A 22,625-nucleotide genomic window follows, 5' to 3' on the forward strand; every position below is an offset into this window, starting at 1 on the left:
TGCGGAAACCGACCGCGTGTACAAAATATATGGAACGGCAGATGAAGTAAAGCGTATATTTGCGCAAAAATAATTAACTTATCGCCTGCCATCATGATGTTACAATAGCCAAAACGAACGGTATTCCTAACTGTTGTGTAAGCGCTCAGATACCAAACCGAACGATTGAAAACAGCACTTATAAGCGTGAGCGCTCACAGCGCGTGAGCGCCCAAACCGAACGCACCCATTAATGTGAGATGTATAAGCGTATATGTACCCAGATAGCAAAATGTTAGCAGCATGTCGGCAGTATGACAGCAGATCTAATCATGACTTTACAGCAGATTCCTATCCACTGTGTCCGCAATTGATATTCTGCTAGCATAGTTAGTAAGCAAAATCTGACAGCAGATTGGCGGCAGAAACCGAGCAGATCTGCACATATAGTTTGATCACAGTATACTTACATACAGTAGGGACAGTCCTTTGTTCTCAAATCAGCCGCGCAGATTTGCTTGCGCATCGTAAGCGACCATTTTTATAAGTCATGCCAATCCCGTTCAACATAAAGAACCCAATAACTCCATTACTGTGATTACATTTATGGTAAAATATAATCTGTAAAACTACAATACAATCATTTTGATTTCGCGTTTTATGCAATATTTAATTTTTATTCAGAAAAAATGACTATAAAATAGTATATCGAAAATATTTCGCGCAATATTGTTTTAATAGTAATGGGTACAACAAAAATATTGATACGGTGCTGCAACCTAAAGACATGGCGGACTGCTGATAGGTCAGCTGAAAAAGATCAAAGGTTCCGACGCTGTGTGTCCCTACTGTATATAAGTATACTGTGGTTTGGTGTCAGATTGACGGCAGAAATCGAGCAAGATTTGCGCGCGCACAATCTGATGGCAAATTGACAACAGGATCTGCATTTTGCAGTTATTTAATAGTTCCTTCACCTACCGCTATGTGATGTATTTTCTCGCAATCAAATTTCTGTTAAAAATAGATATAAAGTCTGCAAGTCGTGGCTATTAATAAAAGATCAAAAGTATATTTTTCTATGAGTTTAATTTTTGATATCTGACAAGTCTAACATGAGAATATTAAACTTATTAGAATCAATAGGAAATACATGAAAAATTATCCATTTACTTTCTATTTAAAGCATAAAGCAGAATTTAATTCTCATATAAATTATATCTTAAATTTTATGAATTATATAAATTTAATTATTTTTACAATTTATTTTATTAATTTAATTAATAGATTAAATTGAACATTTAATTGCTATGTGAGATATAACTACATACAATATAATATGTTATACATTAAATATCATACTTATGAAAAAAAAATTATAAGTAGCGGATAACACGTCTTATGCATCTGTTATATTCATCGAAAAATATTGAATTTTATTATACTTATATATTCAAATGGCAAGGAACTGTGCAGATCCTGCTCGATTTCTGCCGCCAATCTGCTATTAGATTGCGTTTGACAGATCTGTTCGGTTTCTGCCGCCAATCTGCCATCAAACTATATGTGCAGATCTGCTCGGTTTCTGCCGCCAATCTGCTGTCAGATTTTGCTTACTAACTATGCTAGCAGAATATCATCAATTGCGGACACAGTGGATAGGAATCTGCTGTAAAGTCATGATTAGATCTGCTATCATACTGCCGACATGCTGCTAATATTTTGCTATCTGGGAAGTTTTGTATAAAATCTGCAGTTTTTTTGCTGGCAAAAATATATAGCACACAGTTTTAATACATGCTCTTGACAGATTTGGCTATCTGGGTATATGCGTATTCCAAAAAAAATATAACTAAAGGCCGTGGCACATAAAAAAACGTAAGCGATAAGACTTAAGAATTTCATCCATACGGAATTCGCAGAGATGCTTAAGTTTCAAAATAGCTTCCTTACTGCTCGACCGTGATTGGTCGATTCACTTAAGTCTTAAGTCTTACTACTTACGTTTTTTTACGTGCCACGGCCTTTAACGCGTAAAACGCGCACAGAACACGTCCAAACCCGTCCAAGGACAGCAACGAACTCACCAAGCGACTAAAAAAAATTTGTCTGAATAGACCCTTATAAAATGTATATATATTGTAAAAAAGAGTTCTTTAATATAATCAGCTGTTATATCGTCGGTCCCATGGTGTAATGGTTAGCACTCTGGACTTTGAATTCAGCGATCCGAGTTCAAATCTCGGTGGGACCTTTTCAAATGTAACTTTTATTTTTATATAGAAACATATATAGTTAAAATTAATATAAATAACAATATAATATAAAAATGAGCGATGAAACACAAAAAAGTCTTGTTTTGTATCAAGTCAGATCAACGTCTAAGACCCTGCGCACAATCGAAAAAATATTAGGAATAGGAATAAATATTAAGTATTAGGCCTACTGCACAATATAGAAGTATAGAAATTAAGAACAGAGAATTAAAATATCCATGCATCAACAGAAGCAGATAGATATTAGGAGATAACAATAGATATTCTTTTGATTCTATTGATGAATACTTTCTATTTTCTGTTCCTATTGCTTGTACTTTTGTTTTGTGCAGGAAGCTTAATGCTTAATATTTATTCCTATTCCTAATATTATCTCTATTGTGCGCACGGTCTTATTGTTAAGCCCTGCGCACAATAGAGAAAATATTAGGAATAAATATTAAATATTAGGAATAAGAATTATTTTAAAATAATAAAATCGAAAAGAGACTCTAATATAAAAATACAAATTCGGATATAAAAGACTAATAAGAGCTAATAAGCTAATAAGAGTCCTTTATACTTGAATTTGTATTTGTATATCAGAGTTTTTACGATTTTATTATTTTAAAATAATTCTTATATCTAATATTTAATATTTATTCCTAATATTTTCTCTATTGTGCACAGGGCCTAAGAGTCAATGTATAATTTTTTAGGAAAAGATGTTCATATATTGTAAATTTATCTACAGAATGTCTAATAATAATCATCGGACCTCAGCTCATGTGTATACATATATGTTCTATATATTTTATATTTATTATTTATATTAATTTTGAAGGTACATTTAGGTCCAACAATTTTTATCGGACACTATATAAAAAAATTATTAAATCAATAACGCTTATTATATTTATATATACGAATTGTCTAAAAATCTGTAATATGCGTATATATGTATATAAATCTACTAATTTATTAATTCAGAACAAGCTTTATTACTTATTAGCAACTTTATTATAGTAGCTGCATTTTAGTAAGCAATCGATTCAAACCACAATCAATTTAATAACTTATTAAAATATATATACATATATACATATATATACAGGGTATCTCACATAAAGTATTACACATGTTTTCTCCGCCACTGCTAAAGATACATTAATTAACTTGATTTTTTTTAAATTAAATGAAACAAGGTGTCTGAAAATTTAATGGATAAAATATATTGTAGGAAGCCTTTAAGAAACAAATGGGAGGCCCCTCATTTTTTTAAAAGGAACTACTATTTTTTTTTTTTTTTTTTTACATAAATCGATTTCTCGATCGCAATATTCTGCATAAAAAGTTATAATAAGGGTAGTATGATCAAAAAGTGAATAGTTTACGAGATATTTTGTACTTTAATATAACATAATTTTACATAAACTATATATAATATCTCGTAAAATATTCATTTTTCGATGATCTTACTGAAAGGAATCAATTAATGTAAATAATAGAACACATAGTTGTTTTTAAGAAAAAATATGTATAGCTGCTGATAATATTTCTCGACACTTCGGGAAATACTGAAAGAAGTAAATTATCTCTCGAAAATTCTCCCTTTTACAGATTTTTTTAGTCATGTTGTATTCTGATTTCAGCAAAAAATTAAATTCTACGAGTACATTTATAAAGTTGTTTGTAGTTAAGATTAAAAAACGAAATAAATATTTATTTTATTAATTTTTATCTATAGATTAAAAAAAAGATATACTTTGAATTTAAAAAGTTATCCTTTGTAGACCTTACGCATTCGTGACAAACATTTATATAAATACGAGATAGTTTTGCCTGGTTTTATCGCATATAGTGGCAAGCGTAACAATATATATTGCAATGTTTTATTACAACACTGTTGTAACGTTGGAAAGTAATACGTATGGTACATTTTTACAGTTTTATATTATATACATATAGAGATAACTTACGTTTATATTACTAACAACAACAAATATAGTGTTTACTCTGGATTTGTAAGATTATTATTATTATTATATAGTCGAAATTAAATGTTAATTTTTTTAGGTAATTGCCTCCAAGTGTAAATAACATTATTTTTAGAATATAATATTTATATATTTGACCATTTTAAGTAATATTACTATATTTTCAGGAAATTGTAAATTTACCTTCTTTACTTTCGCGCCTCTCGATGAAATATATAGGAATAAACAATAAATATTTTGTTTTAATATATATATTAAATATATGTTTTAATATATATATATTTTGTTTTAATATATATATATATATATATATATATATATATATACAGGGTGTCCCATTTTAAATGACCCACGCAAATATCTCAAAAACTATGAAAGATACGGAAAAAAACTGTGCAAATAGAAATTTGCACATTGCTTTCTCACCATTTTATTTCGCTAATTAAGATGGTTTTTCAATTATGGCTTCCTCATGGAGGAAGTTTAACTTGCACATTGCTTCTTCACCATTTTATTTTGCTCATTAAGATGGTTTTTCAATTATGGCAATGTGCAAGTTAAGCTTCCTCTATGAGGAAGCCATAATGCGGGGTCAACAATAGAGTCGTAAAGTCGTAAGTCGTAAGAAATTGACCAATCACAGTTGAATGCGAGGAGAATAATCAACTGTGATTGGTTAATTTCTTACGACTTATGACTTTACGACTCTATTGTAGACCCCGCATAATTGAAAAACCATCTTAATTAGCAAAATAAAATGGTAAGGAAGCAATGTGCAAATTTCCATTTGCACAATTTTTTTTTAAATTTTTATGCTAATGTGTTCTGATAAATACTGTATAATTCGTCAATTTACAATTAAAAGAAATTTACCAATTTACAATAAATTTAATATCAATCATGCTTTAATATTTTATTCAGAACTTTCAAAAAAATAAAAATTTTATAAAAAATAAACCATTATAAAAATTCTCCCTAAATTAAATATCAATCATTCTTTAGTGATATTTTCAAAAGTTCGATATTTCAAAATTTACGAAAGTTAAAGCATGTACAAACATTTTTTGAAATTGATAATTTTATTAAAAAAAACACTCACTGATCCTCGTCAAATTAAATAGCAAATATCCTTTAATGATACTCTATGTAAAAAAATTTATGTAAAAATATTTGTCTGATATCTCGAAATTCACGGAAGATAAAATAACCACATAAATTTTCAAAAAAAATTTTATAAAAACTTTATAGAATATGAACCTTTTCACCGATCCTTGTTATAAATTCAATACCAAATATCCATTAATGGTACTTCATTCATGTTAGAAAAAATTAGTTCGATATCTCAAAATTTGCGAAAAATAAAAATGCACATTTTTTAAAAATTCAAAATTTTATAAAAAATAAATCCTTTCACCGATCATCGCCAAACTCAATACCAAACATCCTTAAATGATAATCTATTTATATATAAAAATTTATCCCGATATCTTAAAATTTACGGAAGTTAGAGCAACTCAACTATACAGAGATTTCTCAAAAAATTCAAAATTTTATAAAACAAAACACTATGAATTTTTATAAAAATGACAGTAAATAAAAGTGTTTTTCTACTTTACTTGTATGCCAAATTGGACCGCTAGAAGTCAAATAGTTTTTAAGATATTTAAATTTAAAAAAACATGGGTAGACACACACATACATACATACATACATACACATACACATACGGACATTTTTAAAAAATGTTATTTTTCGATGTTTTGGGACCTTTTAAACACATTGGCATAGAAATCAAAAAAAAAATTTTTTTTTACGAAAACAAAGCTTTCTCTTTGAGGAGCAAAATGTTTCAAACAAAAGTTGTTTAGTTCGAAGGGGAACATAAAATGGTGCCATTGATTTGACCTTGAATAGTCATTTGAAGGTCACGTAAAGGTCACCTTCAATTTTTTTAATAGAACCACCTATTTTTCATTGCATATTCTTGTAGCTTACCTCGAGAGCTTTTCAGAACTCTATAATTGAGTTATTTTTTATTAAGTACTTTCGGAGTTATGAGACTTGAAGTTTACAGTATTTTGACATAAAATATAAAATATCTTGTGAAACATTCATTTTTCGGTAATCTTACTGTAATACTTTTATGCACAAAATAATAAAACCAATCAATTGGTGTAAAACACATAGTTGCTTTAAAAAAAATATGTTGCAAATTGCATACTTTTTTTAAAAACATGTATACTTTTTTTAAAAACAACTATATGTATTTTTTCTTTACACTAATTGATTGGTCTTATTATTCTGTGCATAAAAGTATTACAGTAAAATTACCGAAAAATGAATGTTTCACAAGATATTTTATATTTTATGTCAAAATACTGTAAACTTCAAGTCTCATAACTCGGAAAGTACTTAATAAAAAATAACTCAATTATAGGGTTTTGGAAAGCTCTCGAGGTAAGCTACAAGAATATGCAATGAAAAATAGGTGGTTCCATTTAAGAAATTGAAGGTGACCTTCACGTGACCTTCAAATGACTATTCAAGGTCAAATCAATGGCACCATCTTATGTCCCCCTTCAAACCAAACAACTTTTGTTTAAAACATTTTTCCGTATCTTTCTCATAGTTTTCGAGATATTTGCGTGGGTCATTTAAAATGGGACACCCTGTATATATGTATATAAAATAGAACATAAAGAATGTTACAAAATAATATTTAAGCATTAAATTATAGTTAAAAATATATTTTATAAAACACACTATTAAATAACGATTAATAAAAGATTTAATTTGCAATTGTTGCTATACATATATATATATAGTAAATATAACCGATTATTTTCGATAAAATATATAATTTTTACTACATCATATCCATATTAACTTATTTGTATGCTTGTTCAAATGTCGTCGATTTTAATGAAGAATCCGAATCTCATCCCTTCTTCGAAATCTATATATATACTTACATGATATACTTTTTATTGATATGTTATGCGCGATAAATTCCGATTTAAACAAATGAGACATAAGTGTTATATACATATATGTACATTAATTATACATATACACATATATATTATATTAATTTATACATATACATATATACAGGGTTGGGAAGTAACACATTACTTTTATTGTAACGCCGTTACCGTTACAGTTACTTTTTTTTTATAACGATTGTTACTTTTTTTTGTTTGTAACGGTAACGGTAACGTCTTACATTATTATTGCAGTAACGGTAACGAATTAGCCGTTACTTTTGTCGTTACTTTTTAGTTCCCTATTATCTTGCTATATATCCCAGTAAGCAAAATGTTAGCAGTATGTCGGCAGATTGGCAGCAAATTCAATCAGAGTATTGCGGCAGATTGACATCAACTGCGTCCGCATTGAGCTTGTGTTTTATCAGCAGATTGTGCTGACATAACATGACAGCAGATTGGCGGCAGAAATCGAACAGATCTGCACAATACGTTTGATGGCAGATTGGCGGCAGAAACCGAGCAGATCTGTCAAACACAATCTGACAGCAAATTGGCGGCAGAAACTAAGCAGATCTGTCAAACACAATCTGACAGCAAATTCGCGGCAGAAATCGAGCAGGACCTACAGTTTCTTGCAATTTAAACATAAATATATTAATAAAATTTAATATTTTTAAATAAATATAACAGATGCATAAGATGTTATCGATTAATTATAATTTTATTTTCATAAATATGACATTTAATGTATAACATATATGTTATATTTATATCGTAGTTATATCTCATATAACAAATGTTCAATTTAATTAAATTTTAATAATAAAATAAATTGTAAAAATAAATTAATTTTTAAAATTTAAGATATAATTATTTATATGAGAATTAAATTCTTGCTTTATGGTTTAAATGAATAGGAAATAAATCAATATAGGAAGTAAATAAATAATTTTCCATTTATCCTATTGATTTTAATCAGTTTAAAATTGATAGAAATATACTTTTGATCTTTTATTAATAGGCCATGACTTTTGCAGACTTTATATGTATTTTTAACAGAAATTTGATTGCGAGAAAATACATCGCATAGCGGTAAGCAAAGAAACTATTAAATAACTGCAAAATGCAGATTCTGTTGTCAATTTGTCATCAGATTGTGCGCACGCAAACCTTGCTCGATTTCTGCCGCCAATCTGACATCAAACTGCGTTGCGCAGATTCCCAGCAGATCTTGCTCGGTTTCTGCCGCCAATCTGCTATGATAATTTTATACAAATCCTACTTGGTTTCTGCTGCTGACTTGCTACCAAATTATGTCAGCAGGTTTTGTAACATTTCTGCCAACATTCTGCTATCATTATTTCATATAACAGATTTTGTATACAATCTGCAGCTTTTTTGCTAGCAAAAATATATAGCAGACGTTTGGCAAAATCTGTTTAAATAACAGATTTGGCTGTCTGGGTATACTATATACGTTTGCTAGAGACTAGTTCAGAGTTTCTAATTGTAACATAAATTATTATATTTAATATTGATTATTAAATAATATAATTTTATAATCTAATAACTCATTACTTCCCGGATAACCAAATCTGTCAAGAGCATGTATTAAAACTGTGTGCTAAATATTTTTGCCAGCAAAAAAAAATTCAGATTTTATACAAAACTTGTTATATCAGATAATGATAGCAGAACATTGGCAGAAATGTTATAAAATCTGTTGACATAATTTGGCAGCAAGTCAGTAGCAGAAATCAAGCAGGATTTGTATAGAATTATCATAGCAGATTGATAGTAGAAACCGAGCAGGATTTGCGCAACGCAGTTTGGTGTCAGATTGACGGCAGAAATCGAGCAAGATTTGCGCGCGCACAATCTGATGGCAAATTGACAACAGGATCTGCATTTTGCAGTTATTTAATAGTTCCTTCGCCTACCGCTATGCAATGTATTTTCTCGCAATCAAATTTCTGTTAAAAATAGATATAAAGTCTGCAAGTCGTGGCTATTAATAAAAGATCAAAAGTATATTTTTCTATCAGTTTAATTTTTGATATCTGACAAGTCTAACATGAGAATATTAAATTTATTAGAATCAATAGGATATATACATGGAAAATTATCCATTTACTTTCTATTTAAAGCATAAAGCAGAATTTAATTCTCATATAGATTATATCTTAAATTTTATATAATAAATTATAAATTTAATTATTTTTGCAATTTATTTTATTAATTTAATTAATAGATTAAATTGAACATTTAATTGCTATGTGAGATATAACTACATACAATATAATATGTTATACATTTAAATATCATATTTATAAAAAAAAAAAAATTATAATTAGCGGATAACACATCTTAATATGCACCTGTTATATTCATCGAAAAATATTGAATTTTATTATACTTATATGTTGAAATGGCAAGAAACTGCAGATCCTGCTCGATTTCTGCCGCCAATCTGCTATTAGATTGTGTTTGACAGATCTGCTCGGTTTCTGCATGGTACTGTCACAGCTATTTAAATTTTGCATCACGTGTTGTCATTCTGCAAACAAACAATGCAAAAATAATTGCGAAAAAAAAGAACGACGTTTACGTGGAAACATAATTAATATTGTATATATATTTATATATACGACGTGTGTTAATTATATATAATTTTAAAGATTTATAAGATCGACTGCAACGACTGCGACGCTACATACATTGGACAAACTAAAAGACACCTAAATACTCGGATAAAAGAACATAGGAATAACATAAAATTGCATAGTAGTAACCAGAACGTTATAAGCAAACATAGAAATGAATATTTACATGACTTTAAATGGACAACCTTTAATATTTTACATCAGGAAACACATACTAGGAAAAGAGAGATAGCCGAAATGTTTTATATAAAAAAATATAACAACACGATTAACCTACATAAAGACACAGAGAATTTAAATCCTATTTATGATAGAATAATAAAGGATGTTTAACTTAGTTCGTTCTTTACCATCTCTACGAAACGTTAGTTGACACATCATATGTATTTAGAGAAGTTTAACTTGTTGAAATTTTATAAATGTTACGTAAGGTATGTTTAAATGATTTACTTTATACCAATCGTTAGTTTCACTTGTTTACGCTATACATCCATAAAATGATTTTCTTTTTGATATATTTGTATTATTATTTTTTATATCTTTTAATTTTAGACTTGATAAGGACCTGAACCAAAGGTCGAAACGTAGTCTGTATTTTTATATGACATCGAATTAATAAAAATCAATTAAGCCAGTTGGGTCGTCTACAGTTATTCCTAATTTTAAAGATTTTATTTTATTTCAAAAGGTAAGGAATTTATTCATATATTTTAAATTATATTAAAATTAGAATTCCGAGTTTGGCAGCTTTGAAGAATATATATATATATTTTTTTATATATAAAAGATTTTAGGTTTCATTAAACGTGCAAAAGATAACCTAAATATATCTATATTATATTTTATAATTTAATATACAGGGTGTAACTAAACAAACGTATACGAAGCACACCATCAGGTGCAGGACAACAAACTAAATAAAAAAGTCCTGAGCCATTTTTTTATCTGAGCTTTATTTTTTACGCTATAAATTGTTAAAGTTTGCCAATCAGCGCGTGGCTACAACGGAAGGCAGCGTAAGCGCCGCCTACTGGGTGGGGAGCGCGGGATCGAAGAGTAGCGAGACAAAGTGGGGCGAAGCGAATGTAGCATGTCTCTGCTCTTTTTTGTACTATGTTTTGCGTATCTCTTAAAATTTGATTATTCTCGATACTCTCGGCAGTGTGGAATATTTAATTTTTCCATCTTGTTAGCTGTCTCCATATTTGTGTTTAAAAATACTTTTTCTTTGAAGAGAAAGGTCACATGAGTTGTAGTCCGGAGATCGAGCAGGCCACGGACTAGTACTGAATCCTTCCCATCCTTGAGGAAAATTTTTATCGAAGTAATGGCGGATGATACTTTTGAATAAGATTCATTGAAATTAATATTAAAAGTGGTTTCGATAATTGGACTTAAATATTAAATTTATTTTAAGCGCAAAGTATGATTTTATTTTTAACATATTTAACAAAAAAAAACTTTCTTGATGTATGAAAACATTATAATACATATGTACGTAGTAATGACTACTTTTATTAAGATTTTTAGTCTTGATGTGTGAACATGATATAAAAATTAAACCCTGAGAGTAAAATATAGTATTGAAACTGAGATAGCGATCTTCACAATTTCGATAGATTCTATTAAACTACGCAATAAAATAATAATTATAAACATTTTTATAATAATAAAAATAAATAAATAATAATATAAATATAATAATAATAAAATAAGAGTAAAGATATATTATACATATTAAAAATAAATATTTTTATAATAAAAATAATTCTTAGGTGCAGAATGGGCAAGTGCATCATCGTGCATGAATATCGTAGCTCATCTATTTAATGTTACCTCTTCTAAATTATTCTCTGCCGGAAATAACAAATCTGGCAGATCATTTTGTAAGAAATCGAGACTACTTTTGAGAGTTCAAGCGTGATAATATAAAAAGTTCGATCTAAGTCCTGTCAATAAGTTTATATCAATAGGAAAAATAATTCAATAGGAACAATACTAGTAATAAAAGTAAACAGTAATATAACGATTACACATTATTTTTCTAGAAAGAAAATGTTTATTGCATTGATTAAATAAAAAAATAATTCAAATCGATAGACAGACGAAAGATAATAAAAAAGTTACATTAGAGAAATGATTAAAAAGGAAACAATAAAAATAGTTTCAATTTAATTAATTTAAATTACAATTAAATTTTAATTTTATTTCAGTTTAAAACCTACTTACGATTTGATTTCTCGGCAATCCATACCAAATATTTACGGAATTCGATGTTGAAAAGATCTCTCTCGAGTAAGAAATAGATTTCCAAATGGCTGCAGTAATGACAATGATAAGAGAATGTGGATATTAAACATTCCTAAAATGTTTCTTGTAAATGTACATTTATCGACATACAAAATCCGACTTCTATAATTTGGTTTTTACTAGATTTAAATAATATTCAGCGAAAATCACGCGAGGCTGATAATATCGTGGAACTAAATGTTGTACTTTTGTATAATAATACGAATGCTGCTCATTTTCTTTAAGCATTCAGTAAACATTCATATACGATATACTAAACTGACGAGCAATAGATCTTGTATTTAATGTGGGATTATTGCGGAAGACAATTATAAAGCATCTTCCATCACAAGATTGTGTACCTCCATCTCTATTATTCGGTAAAACGCTACCAGTTTCTCGTAGTGGTCGAACAGCACCAACTATTACGTTCAAATTTGGATGATGTCAATTCGGATATAAATTAACATTTTCTACTGCAGAGAGAGAGAGAGAGCGAGAGAGAGAGAGAGAGAGAGAGAGAGAGAGAGAGAGAGAGAGAGAGAGAGAGAGAGAGAGAGCGCAGGTGCAGCCTGTTTTCCACTTGTAAAATATAAACGAATCATATCGCAATAATCTTATGTATAATAAACGAGCATGAGATTATTAAATAGTCTTATAAAGGCGTAACAACGAATAGTTGAAATGTTAAAAAAAAAAGATCAGATTTATATTTTTTCTTTCTTTAATATTTTTGTTATTTATAAAGAATTTTTTCTAGTGCTTTGTTTTCATACGTATGTATGTATGTTCATCTTTATGTATTGTATGTATGAAAACAAAGCACAAGCGCGAAGGGTCTTATAAACAAAATCTTCTGATTATTTCAATTATTCATTGTTATGGTTTTATAAGTGAACGATCTTTTATAAGTAACAGACCATTTAATAATCCTCATCATGCCCGTTTATTACACACAAGATTATTACGAAATGATTCGTTTGTATTTTATAAACGGAGAACAGGCTGCACCTGCCGCAGTGCAATATGCTAATTTATACCCGAATCGACATCATCCAAGTCCAAATGTAATAGCTGGTGCTGTTCGACGACTACGAGAAACTGGTAATGTTTTACCGAATAATAGAAACGGAGGTCGTCCACGTCAAATACGCAATCTTGTGATGGAAAATGCTTTTATGGCTGTCTTTCGCAATGATCCCACATTAAGTACAAGATCTGTTGCTCGTTAGTTTGATATATCGCATACGAATGTTTATAGAGTGCTTAAAGAAAATGAGCAGCACCCGTATCACTATACAAAAGTACAACATTTACTTCCACGAGATTATCCATTTCGTGTGAATTTTGCTGAATATTATTTAAATCAAATGAATTTGAGACATAATTATGGAAGTCGGATTTTGTATATTAATGAATGTACATTTACGAGAAACGGAATGTTTAATACCCACAATTATCATTACTGGAGCCATGGAAATCTATTTCTCACTAGGTCAAGTTCTTTTCAATACCGTTATTCCGTAAATGTTTGGTGTGGATTGCTGGGAGATCAAATCGTAAGTATTTTAAGATTATAATTTAATTAAAATTTAAATTAATTGAATTAAAACTATTTTTATTCAGTCCTTTTTAATCTTTTTTTTTCAATGGAACTTATTTTTTAATATCTCTCTTAAGACCGGTTATTCAATAATAGTTTAAAATTAGATCGAAGTTGAAACTATGTGCACATGTGTTCTGCGCAAAGTTTAAACTTCGATCTACAATAAGTTTAAACTATTATTGAAAAACTGGCCCTTAATGTCTCTCTCGATTTGACATATCATTTTATTTATAATCAATACAATAAACATTTTCTTTATAGAATTCTAATTTGTAATCGTTAATTATACTACTGTTTTGTTACTACTATTGTTCTTATTATTAATATAACATTATTAATTGAGCTTAGATTGGACCTTTTATACTACCAGAACGTTTAAATGCTCAAGAATATCTCAATTTCTTGCGAAATGATCTGCCAGATTTATTAATGCCGGCAGAGAATAATTTGGAAAATGTAGCATTAAATAGACGAGCTATGATATTCATACATGATGGCGCACCTGCCCATTCTGCACGTAAAAAATTTTTACTATAAAAATGTTTATTGCATACAGTTTAGAAGAATCTATCAAAATTAGTTAAGATTGCTATCTCAGATTCAATATTATAGTCTATCCTTAAAGGTTAATTTTTATATCGTGCTTCATCAACACTAAAAATTTTAATAACAGTATTTATTACATACATGTGTATTGTGTATAATTTGTTTTCATAAAGAAAATTTTATTAAATATGTTAAAAGTAAAAACATACACTTTGCACTTAGAAGTTAGCATTTAAGTCTAATTATCTATTGAATCACTTTTAGTATTAATATCAATGAATCTTATTCAAAGGTATCATCCGCCGTTATCTTAATGAAAATTTTCCATAATGATGGTTTGGAAAAGGTTCAATAACTCCGTGGCCTGCTCGATCTCCAGATTTCAACCCATGTGATTTTTATCTTTGGGGAGCGATTAAAGAAAAAGTGTTTCTAAATAACAACATCAAAACCGCAGACGAAATGGAAGAATTGGTGTTCCACACTGTTCAAAGAATTGAAAATCATCATATGCAAAAAGCTACGCAAGACGTACAAAAAAGAGCAGAAATATGTATCGAAGTGGGAGGAACTCATTTCGAACAATTTCTTTAATTTTAGTTAAATAATTATTTTGTTAACACATAAGAATTATTTTTATTATGAAAATATTTATTTTTATTATAAATTTATTTTTTATTATAAATTTATATTTATTATAAATTAAATATTTATTTTTAAATCTTTATTTTTATTTTATTATTATATTTATATTATTATTTACTTTTTATTTTATTATTATAAATATGTTGAATTTTATTATAATTTATATTATTATTTATTTTTATTTTATTATTATAAAAATGTTTATAATTATTATTTTATTGCGTAGTTTAATAGAATCTATCGAAATTGTGAAAATCGCTATCTCAGTTTCAATACTGTATTCTACTCTCAGGGCTTAATTTTTATATCATGTTCACACATCAAGACTAAAAATTTTAATAAAAGTAGTCATTACTACATACATATGTATTATAATGTTTTCATACATCAAGAAAGTTTTTTTTTGTTAAATATGTTAAAAATAAAAACATACTTTGCACTTAAAATAAATTGAATATTTAAGTCCAATTATCGGAACCACTTTTAATATTAATTTCAATGAATCTTATTCAAAAGTATCATCCGCCATTACTTCGATAAAAATTTTCCTCAAGGATGGGAAGGATTCCGTACTAGTACGTGGCCTGCTCGATCTCCGGACTACAACTCATGTGACCTTTCTCTTCAAAGAAAAAGTATTTCTAAACACAAATATGGAGACAGCTAACCGGATGGAAAAATTAAATATTCCACACTGCCGAGAGTATCGAGAATAATCAAATTTTAAGAGATACGCAAAACGTACAAAAAAGAGCAGAGACATGCTACATTCGCTTCGCCCCACTTTGTCTCGCTACTCTCCGATCCCGCGCTCCCCACCCAGTAGGCGGCGCCTACGCTGCCTTCCGTTGTAGCCACGCGCTGATTGGCAAACTTTAACAATTTATAGCGTAAAAAATAAAGCTCAGATAAAAAAATGGCTCAGGACTTTTTGATTTAGTTTATTGTCCTGCACCTGATGGTGTGCTGCGTATACGTTTATTTAGTTACACCCTGTATATGTATCCGAAACACGTTCAGAAGACATCCAGAGGATGTTAGGATGTCCTCTGGATGTCCTCTAAACGTCTTTTGGATATGTTGTGCTGTTAGGGAATAAGATAATATTATTATATTATTGGCTCTTATTGTCTTTGATTTATTTGAAAATTAATTAAAATCAATAAAATTAATTAATTATAATTAATAATAAATTATTATTAATAAATAAATTATTTATTATTATTATTATTTTTATTATTTATTATTAATTACTTATTATTTCTTATTAATAAATTAATTATTATTAATAATAAATTAATAAATTAAAATTAATTAGATAAATTGATAAATAAATAAAAAATTAAATAAATAGCTAAATAAATAGATATGTAATTAAATAAACAAATAAATAAAAATGACTAACGTGTTAAGAATTTAAAGGCTCTATTTTAAATAGAGAGTTTTTGCAATACCGTCTTTTAGATACGGTGAACGCTAAAGTCACGTTATTTCGATCGAAGTCATAACGTCCACGTTAATTATGAACTTTATTCACTCAAAAATAACGTCACACGTTATCTGAATAGCGTTACGCGTTACGGTGAAAGATGCTCATGTACAGTTTGTCTTTTTCGATCGAAATAACGTGACTTTAGCGTTCACCGTATCTAAAAGACGGTATTGCAAAAACTCTCTAATATATATTTAGAAATAAATAAATCTACATTTAATAATAAAATAAATCTATATATATAATATAATCTAGAAATTTATTAATTAATTAATAAGTAAATCTCTTTTATTTGATAGGATTTGAAACACAGTATTTAAATAAAGTATTTATTTATTTATTTTCAGGTTGATTATTTTACTTATTTGGGTGGATTAAACCCTACTGATTGCGCTGCCATTTATTTTTAAGCAAAAATAATCGAAAAAACGACGTTCACGGAGACATAACTATGTCGTGTGTTAATATAATTTATTATAAATAAGATTATTTTATTTTAAGGTAAGAAAAATTTATTCGTATATTTTAAATTACATTAATAAATTAGAATTTTGAGTTTGGCTAATTTTCAAGAATATATATTTTTTATAATAAAGATTTTAGGTTTATTAAACGTTAATTCCAAAGAATTAATCTAATATATATATATATATATATATATATATATATATATATATATCGGGTGTTAAAAAAGTGGCGGATACGCTGTATAGGGGTGAATTCCTGAGGTTATTTGGAGACGATTTTTCCTCAACGAAAATGTCGAGAGAAGTCATCATTTTTTGCAAGCTCCCAATTTTTGCCATCATATATCTTGGTAACTAAGCCTTAAATTAAAATTCTATTAAATTAAAGTCGACTTGAAATTAATTGAAGAATGTAGTTTTGTTAATATTTTAATTCCACAATACTTAGTTTACGAAAAGCCCTTTATTTTCAATTACTTATAACTCGAAAATTATTGGTGCCTCGACATTTTCACTGAGGAAAAATCGTCTCCAAATAACCTCAGGAATTCACCCCTATACAGCGTATCCGCCACTTTTTTAACACCCTGTATATATATATATATATATATATATATATATATACTTAATAATATAAATACTACGATCAAAAAGAATAAAATAAAATTAGTACATTTGAAGGTACAAAATAAGAAAAATTACAAAATGTATAAGTTGCGTAAAATGCGTTCTCGCAAAATTTTATATAACGTTTCAAAAGAATACAAACGAAAACTAGAACGTTCAATTCGTGCTTCACATCAAGAAATAATAAACGAAAGATCTGATCTTGCAAAGATAAACGAAAAATATATCTGTGAAAAGGAACAATATTACTAAATTGAATGATCCGCCTAATTTTTCTGTAATGCAAGAATTTGAAATTGTAAATCTTGACGATTCCTCTGTAACAAATTGTAATATAACTGATCAATTTGATAGTTTAAATAATACTTCAGATCTGACAACTGCTGTGAACGAGAATCTGAAGGAGTCTGAAGACATTACCGAAGAATTTTTAATTCCTAAAGAAATAAGTTTCAAGGAACAACTGACTTCTGTCTTTGTAAAAACAAATATTACTCATGTCCAAGCCAAAGAGATTTTAAAACTTCTTAAAACTCATCCTTGTTTTTTAAATCTCCCGAGAGATCCAAGAATAATTTTAAATTCTTCTCGCACATCATGTTGTATTAATGAAATTGCTGGAGGGCATTATTTGCATTTAGGTTTTGAAGAGGGAATTAAATCAATTCTAGAAAAAACTTCTTTGGATATGATTCCTAATAATCTGGAAATTGATTTTCATATAGATGGTGTATCTTTATATAATGTAAGTCATATTCAATTCTATCCTATACAAATTAGAGTTGCTAATCTTGATCAAAGTAAGCCAGAAGTCGTAGGTATTTGGAAAGGATTGTCGAAACCTACAAGTGCGGTAGATCTATTAAAACCATTTGTTGATGATGTATTAAAAATTAAAAATAATGGAATTATTTTTAATGGAAGAAAGCTAACGTTCTGTCTTCGTTGTTTTATTGCTGATGCTGTGGCCCGAGCTTTTATATTAGGTCATCAAGGTCACAAATCTAGAGCACCATGTTCGAAATGTTGGATCACAGGAGAAAGTATTCGTCAAGGTGTCATGGTATATAGCGATATTGAGAATAGATTGAGAACAAATGAGGAATACAATATATGTTTAGATGGCGAGCATCATCACGAAGGCGAATCTTCTATGGCACGTCTTTCAATGGAGAGATTTGGTAAAACAAACTGTATTTGATTACATGCATTTAGTTTGTATCGGTGTAATGGAAAAAATATTTCTCGCTGTTATTGATGGAAAATACGCTTCCTCTGCAAAACTCTCATCTTCTTCAATAAAAATTATTTCTAATAGATTAGAGCTTGCCAAACAATTATGTCCCAGGGAGTTTGCAAGAAAATCGATTAATATATCCAAACATCGTTCATTCAAAGCTACAGAATATCGTCAAATTCTATTGTACTGATCCTGTTATTTTCCTTGAACTCATGAATGAAGCCATGACATTTTCTATTATTACATTCTGCAATTCACATTTTAGTAGATGTTATTTCTTGTGGGAATACAATAATGATTGATAAGGCGGAAATGATGTTAAAAATTTTTGTTAAAAGAGCTGCAGAACATTATGGTGTGGAATTTCTTTCATACAACATTCATGGTTTGTTACATTTGTCTGATGATGTAAGAAATTATGGTCCTTTAGATTCTTTTTCGGCCTTCCCGTATGAAAACAATCAAAGTCTTGGCATAAGTACCAAGCAAAATTCGTGCCTCGTGCACAATGAATTAAATTCCAATGAAAAAATTAATTTCATTGGAAGCATACGTACTGATATCCACGTTTGGCTCGCATAGCCAATGTAATTTTCATCATTCATATTTGATATATAACGAGCGTTTATAAATTCACTTGGTTTAACTTTCACGCCGGCTGAGAAAGGCGTTATTTTCAAAAATTTGTTTATCAAGGCAGAGAAAAGTATAGAATCGAAGGGTCTGAATAGCTCAGATGGTGAGAGCAGTCGCCCGGCAAGCGAAAGGTCTCGGGTTCGATTCCCGATTCAGCGACTTTCGGATCTATATTTTTCTCGCCTATAATTCTGTAGGGGGGTTAGAGGGGATTCGGGAAATTAAATCTCGAATTGAGATTATTCCTAAATAAAGTCTTGGCATAAGTACCAAGCAAAATTCGTGCCTCGTGCACAATGAATTAAATTCCAACGAAAAAATTAATTTCATTGGAAGCATACGTACTGACATCCACGTTTGGCTCGCATAGCCAATGTAATTTTCATCATTCATATTTAATAATTACGTTTAATATTTTAATTATATATTTAGTATATCATAATTACTATTTCATATTTTATTATTTACATAATATATAATTTACTTTTTAATTCTTGTTTATTATTTTTGCAAAAAAGTGAATCAACGCCTAGATATAATAGAACAGAAACAAAAGTACTTTTTTACAGCAAAAGTTGTTAATATTCTTTAATATATATTTCTTACATTATATGATTATTATTATATTTACAGTGCAAACCACGATGTTGATGCAATTAACCAAATCCAGAAATAGAAGAGTACAAAAAATGCCTGAATGTACGAGGGTTGTCTGAAAAGTTTCCGACCTCAACATGAAGATGGCAGCACTCGTAAACAAAAGTTGGGGAATGTGTTTGCGCATGCTTTGAAAGGTACTCACCAAAATTTCAGCCATTTTGGACGCGCAGTTGTTGTTTGACAATCATTTGAGTGAGTCGATGTGAGTGTTTTTGTGAAAATGGAAAAAATCGAGTATCGAGCTGTCATTTAATATTTGTTTTTGAAAGGCAATACGCCTACGCAAATCAAAGACGTGTTGGACGCTGTGTACGGGGACTCTGCACCATCATTTACCACCGTGAAATTTTGGGCTGCTGAATTTAAACGTGGCCGTACCAGCTTGGGTGACGATGAACGTTCGGGACGTCCAAAAACTGCAACCACTGACGATAATATCGCTCAAGTTCACCAAATGGTGCTAGACAACCGTCGAATTAAAGTTAGAGAGATAGCAGAGGCTATGAACATGTCCAAAGAACGTGTTTATCACATATTGAATCAAGATTTAGGCATGAGAAAGCTGTCCGCGCGTTGGGTGCCGCGTTTGCTCACTTTGGACCAAAAACGTGTTCGAATGAACATTTCCAACGCTCTGTTGGCGCAGTTTAGGCGCAATAAATCAGAGTTTTGGCGCCGATTAATTACTGTAGATGAAACTTGGATACACCATTATACTCCAGAAACAAAAACATAGTCAAAACAGTGGACTGCGAAGGGGGAATCGGCTCCAAAAAAAGCAAAGGTTGTTCCTTCGGCTGGGAAAGTGATGGCAACTGTTTTCTGGGATAGTCATGGAGTTATCTTAATCGATTATCTTCAAAAAGGAAAAACCATTACAGGAGCATACCACGCATCAGTACTTGACAAGCTGAAGGCAGAAATTGCGGAAAAACGGCCACATTTGCAGAAAAAAAAAAATTTTGTTTCACCAAAACAATGCGCCGTCTCACACCATGGCGAAAATCCACGAATTAGGGTTTGAACTGCTTGACCACCCTCCTTACTCACCAGATCTAGCCCCAAGAGACTTTTTTTTGTTCCCTAAGCTAAAAGTTGCGCTCGGAGGACAGAGATTTTCGTCGAATGAGGAGGCCATCACCTTTGTAAACAACTATTTTGCAGAGAAAGACGCCGAATACTATTTGGACGGGTTGAAGAGATGGGAGCATCGCTGGGAGAAGTGTATAGACTTACAAGGAGACTATATAGAAAAATAAAAATGAATTTGAAGAAAAAATGTCTTGTATCTTTGTTAGGTCGGAAACTTTTCAGACAACCCTCGTATTCCTTTCAAATCCATTGACAATTTTTTAGAGTTTGATAACGTTGAAAGTGAAATATATGATGAAGTTGTAAGTATCTAAATTAATAAGTTTTATTTTGTTAATATGAAAATGTAAATCATTTTTCTAATCAAAAAGCTACAGTTGCTAGTTTATAACAGTATAAGAAATAAATAGATAAATAAATAAATAAATAAATAAAAAAGAATTATAGAATATAGAATTTTTTAATCACAAAGTATTTATATTTACTTTTAGGTTGATTATTTTACTTATTTGGGTGGATTAAACCCCACTGACTGCGCTGCCATTTATTTTAAGAATGCCTTTGATAATGTAGAAAAAATTTCGGTACATATGACCTGGCATGGTACAAAACACTTGAAATCTTTAAAAAATACTCGTTTTGCACAGGCTTGTAAAGGTAAATATATTATTAAATAAAATATTTTATATATGTATTATTAATTAAAAATTTATATTATAAAATAAAATATATTTGTAGACGCTATTAGTAATAATACACACTTTCAAAAACCGAAACGTGATGAGTTTGAGGATGCTATGATAAAACCTTTAAAAAGCACAAAAGAACGTTTTCGCCGCCAACAAAAACGATCTCTCGAAGAAAACGAAGAAAACGAAGAAAATATTGAAGAAAATAGAAGAAAAAGAATACATAAAAATCAAGAAAATGTGAATAATAATTATAATAACGAGTAATTTCATTATAATGATGATGAACAACAAGTTTATAATGAGCAACAAATTGATGAGCAAGAAGATAGTAATCATCAAGATGAAGATGTAAGTGATGATTATTTTACAGATGAAGACATGTTCGCATCAGACAATTAATATTAAATAATTCATATAATATTTATTATATTAAGTTTTTTTTAAGTTTAAAAATTACATTTAGTTTCTTTTTACAAATAATAAAAAATGGTTAAGATAAAATTTTCAATATATTTTAAATTGTTTCGAAAAATGATGAATGTTAAAGTTATATACATATATGAATGAGTTTAAATTAAAGAATTATAGAATTATTAACTGCTATATATATAAATATAAATATAAGTTTTAACATTAAAAATAAAAATAGATATATAGTTTAATATAAAACACTGTTAATTTATATATATTAGATATATATAATTTGTCATAAAATAATATAAAACTATTTTCAATAAAAATAATATTTA

The 22,625-nt window shown here is 29.1% G+C and overlaps 1 protein-coding gene, 1 non-coding gene and 1 pseudogene across 2 annotated transcripts; all 3 read left to right on the plus strand.

Moving 5' to 3' along the window:
* The first annotated feature begins 2,161 nt into the window (after positions 1-2,161).
* Positions 2,162-2,233, plus strand: Trnaq-uug (transfer RNA glutamine (anticodon UUG)). Its single transcript has one exon. It is a non-coding gene; the product is annotated as a tRNA-Gln (tRNA).
* A 10,878-nt stretch (positions 2,234-13,111) lies between these two features.
* On the plus strand, positions 13,112-19,378 carry LOC145934295 (uncharacterized; annotated as a pseudogene).
* Positions 19,379-20,085: 707 nt separating this feature from the next.
* Positions 20,086-21,220, plus strand: LOC145934014 (protein GVQW3-like). Its single transcript, XM_083034155.1, has 2 exons — positions 20,086-20,226; positions 20,362-21,220. The coding sequence occupies exons 1-2, from the start codon at positions 20,130-20,132 to the stop codon at positions 20,826-20,828; spliced, it is 564 nt and encodes a 187-aa protein (XP_082890281.1). The 5' UTR covers positions 20,086-20,129; the 3' UTR covers positions 20,829-21,220.
* The last annotated feature ends 1,405 nt before the right edge of the window (positions 21,221-22,625 follow it).

This window comes from Prenolepis imparis, unplaced genomic scaffold, assembly GCF_030444845.1.
Source record: "Prenolepis imparis isolate NDT839.2.m4 unplaced genomic scaffold, iyPreImpa1.0 SCAF_3, whole genome shotgun sequence".
In the NCBI taxonomy this organism is placed as follows: Eukaryota; Metazoa; Arthropoda; class Insecta; order Hymenoptera; family Formicidae; genus Prenolepis; species Prenolepis imparis.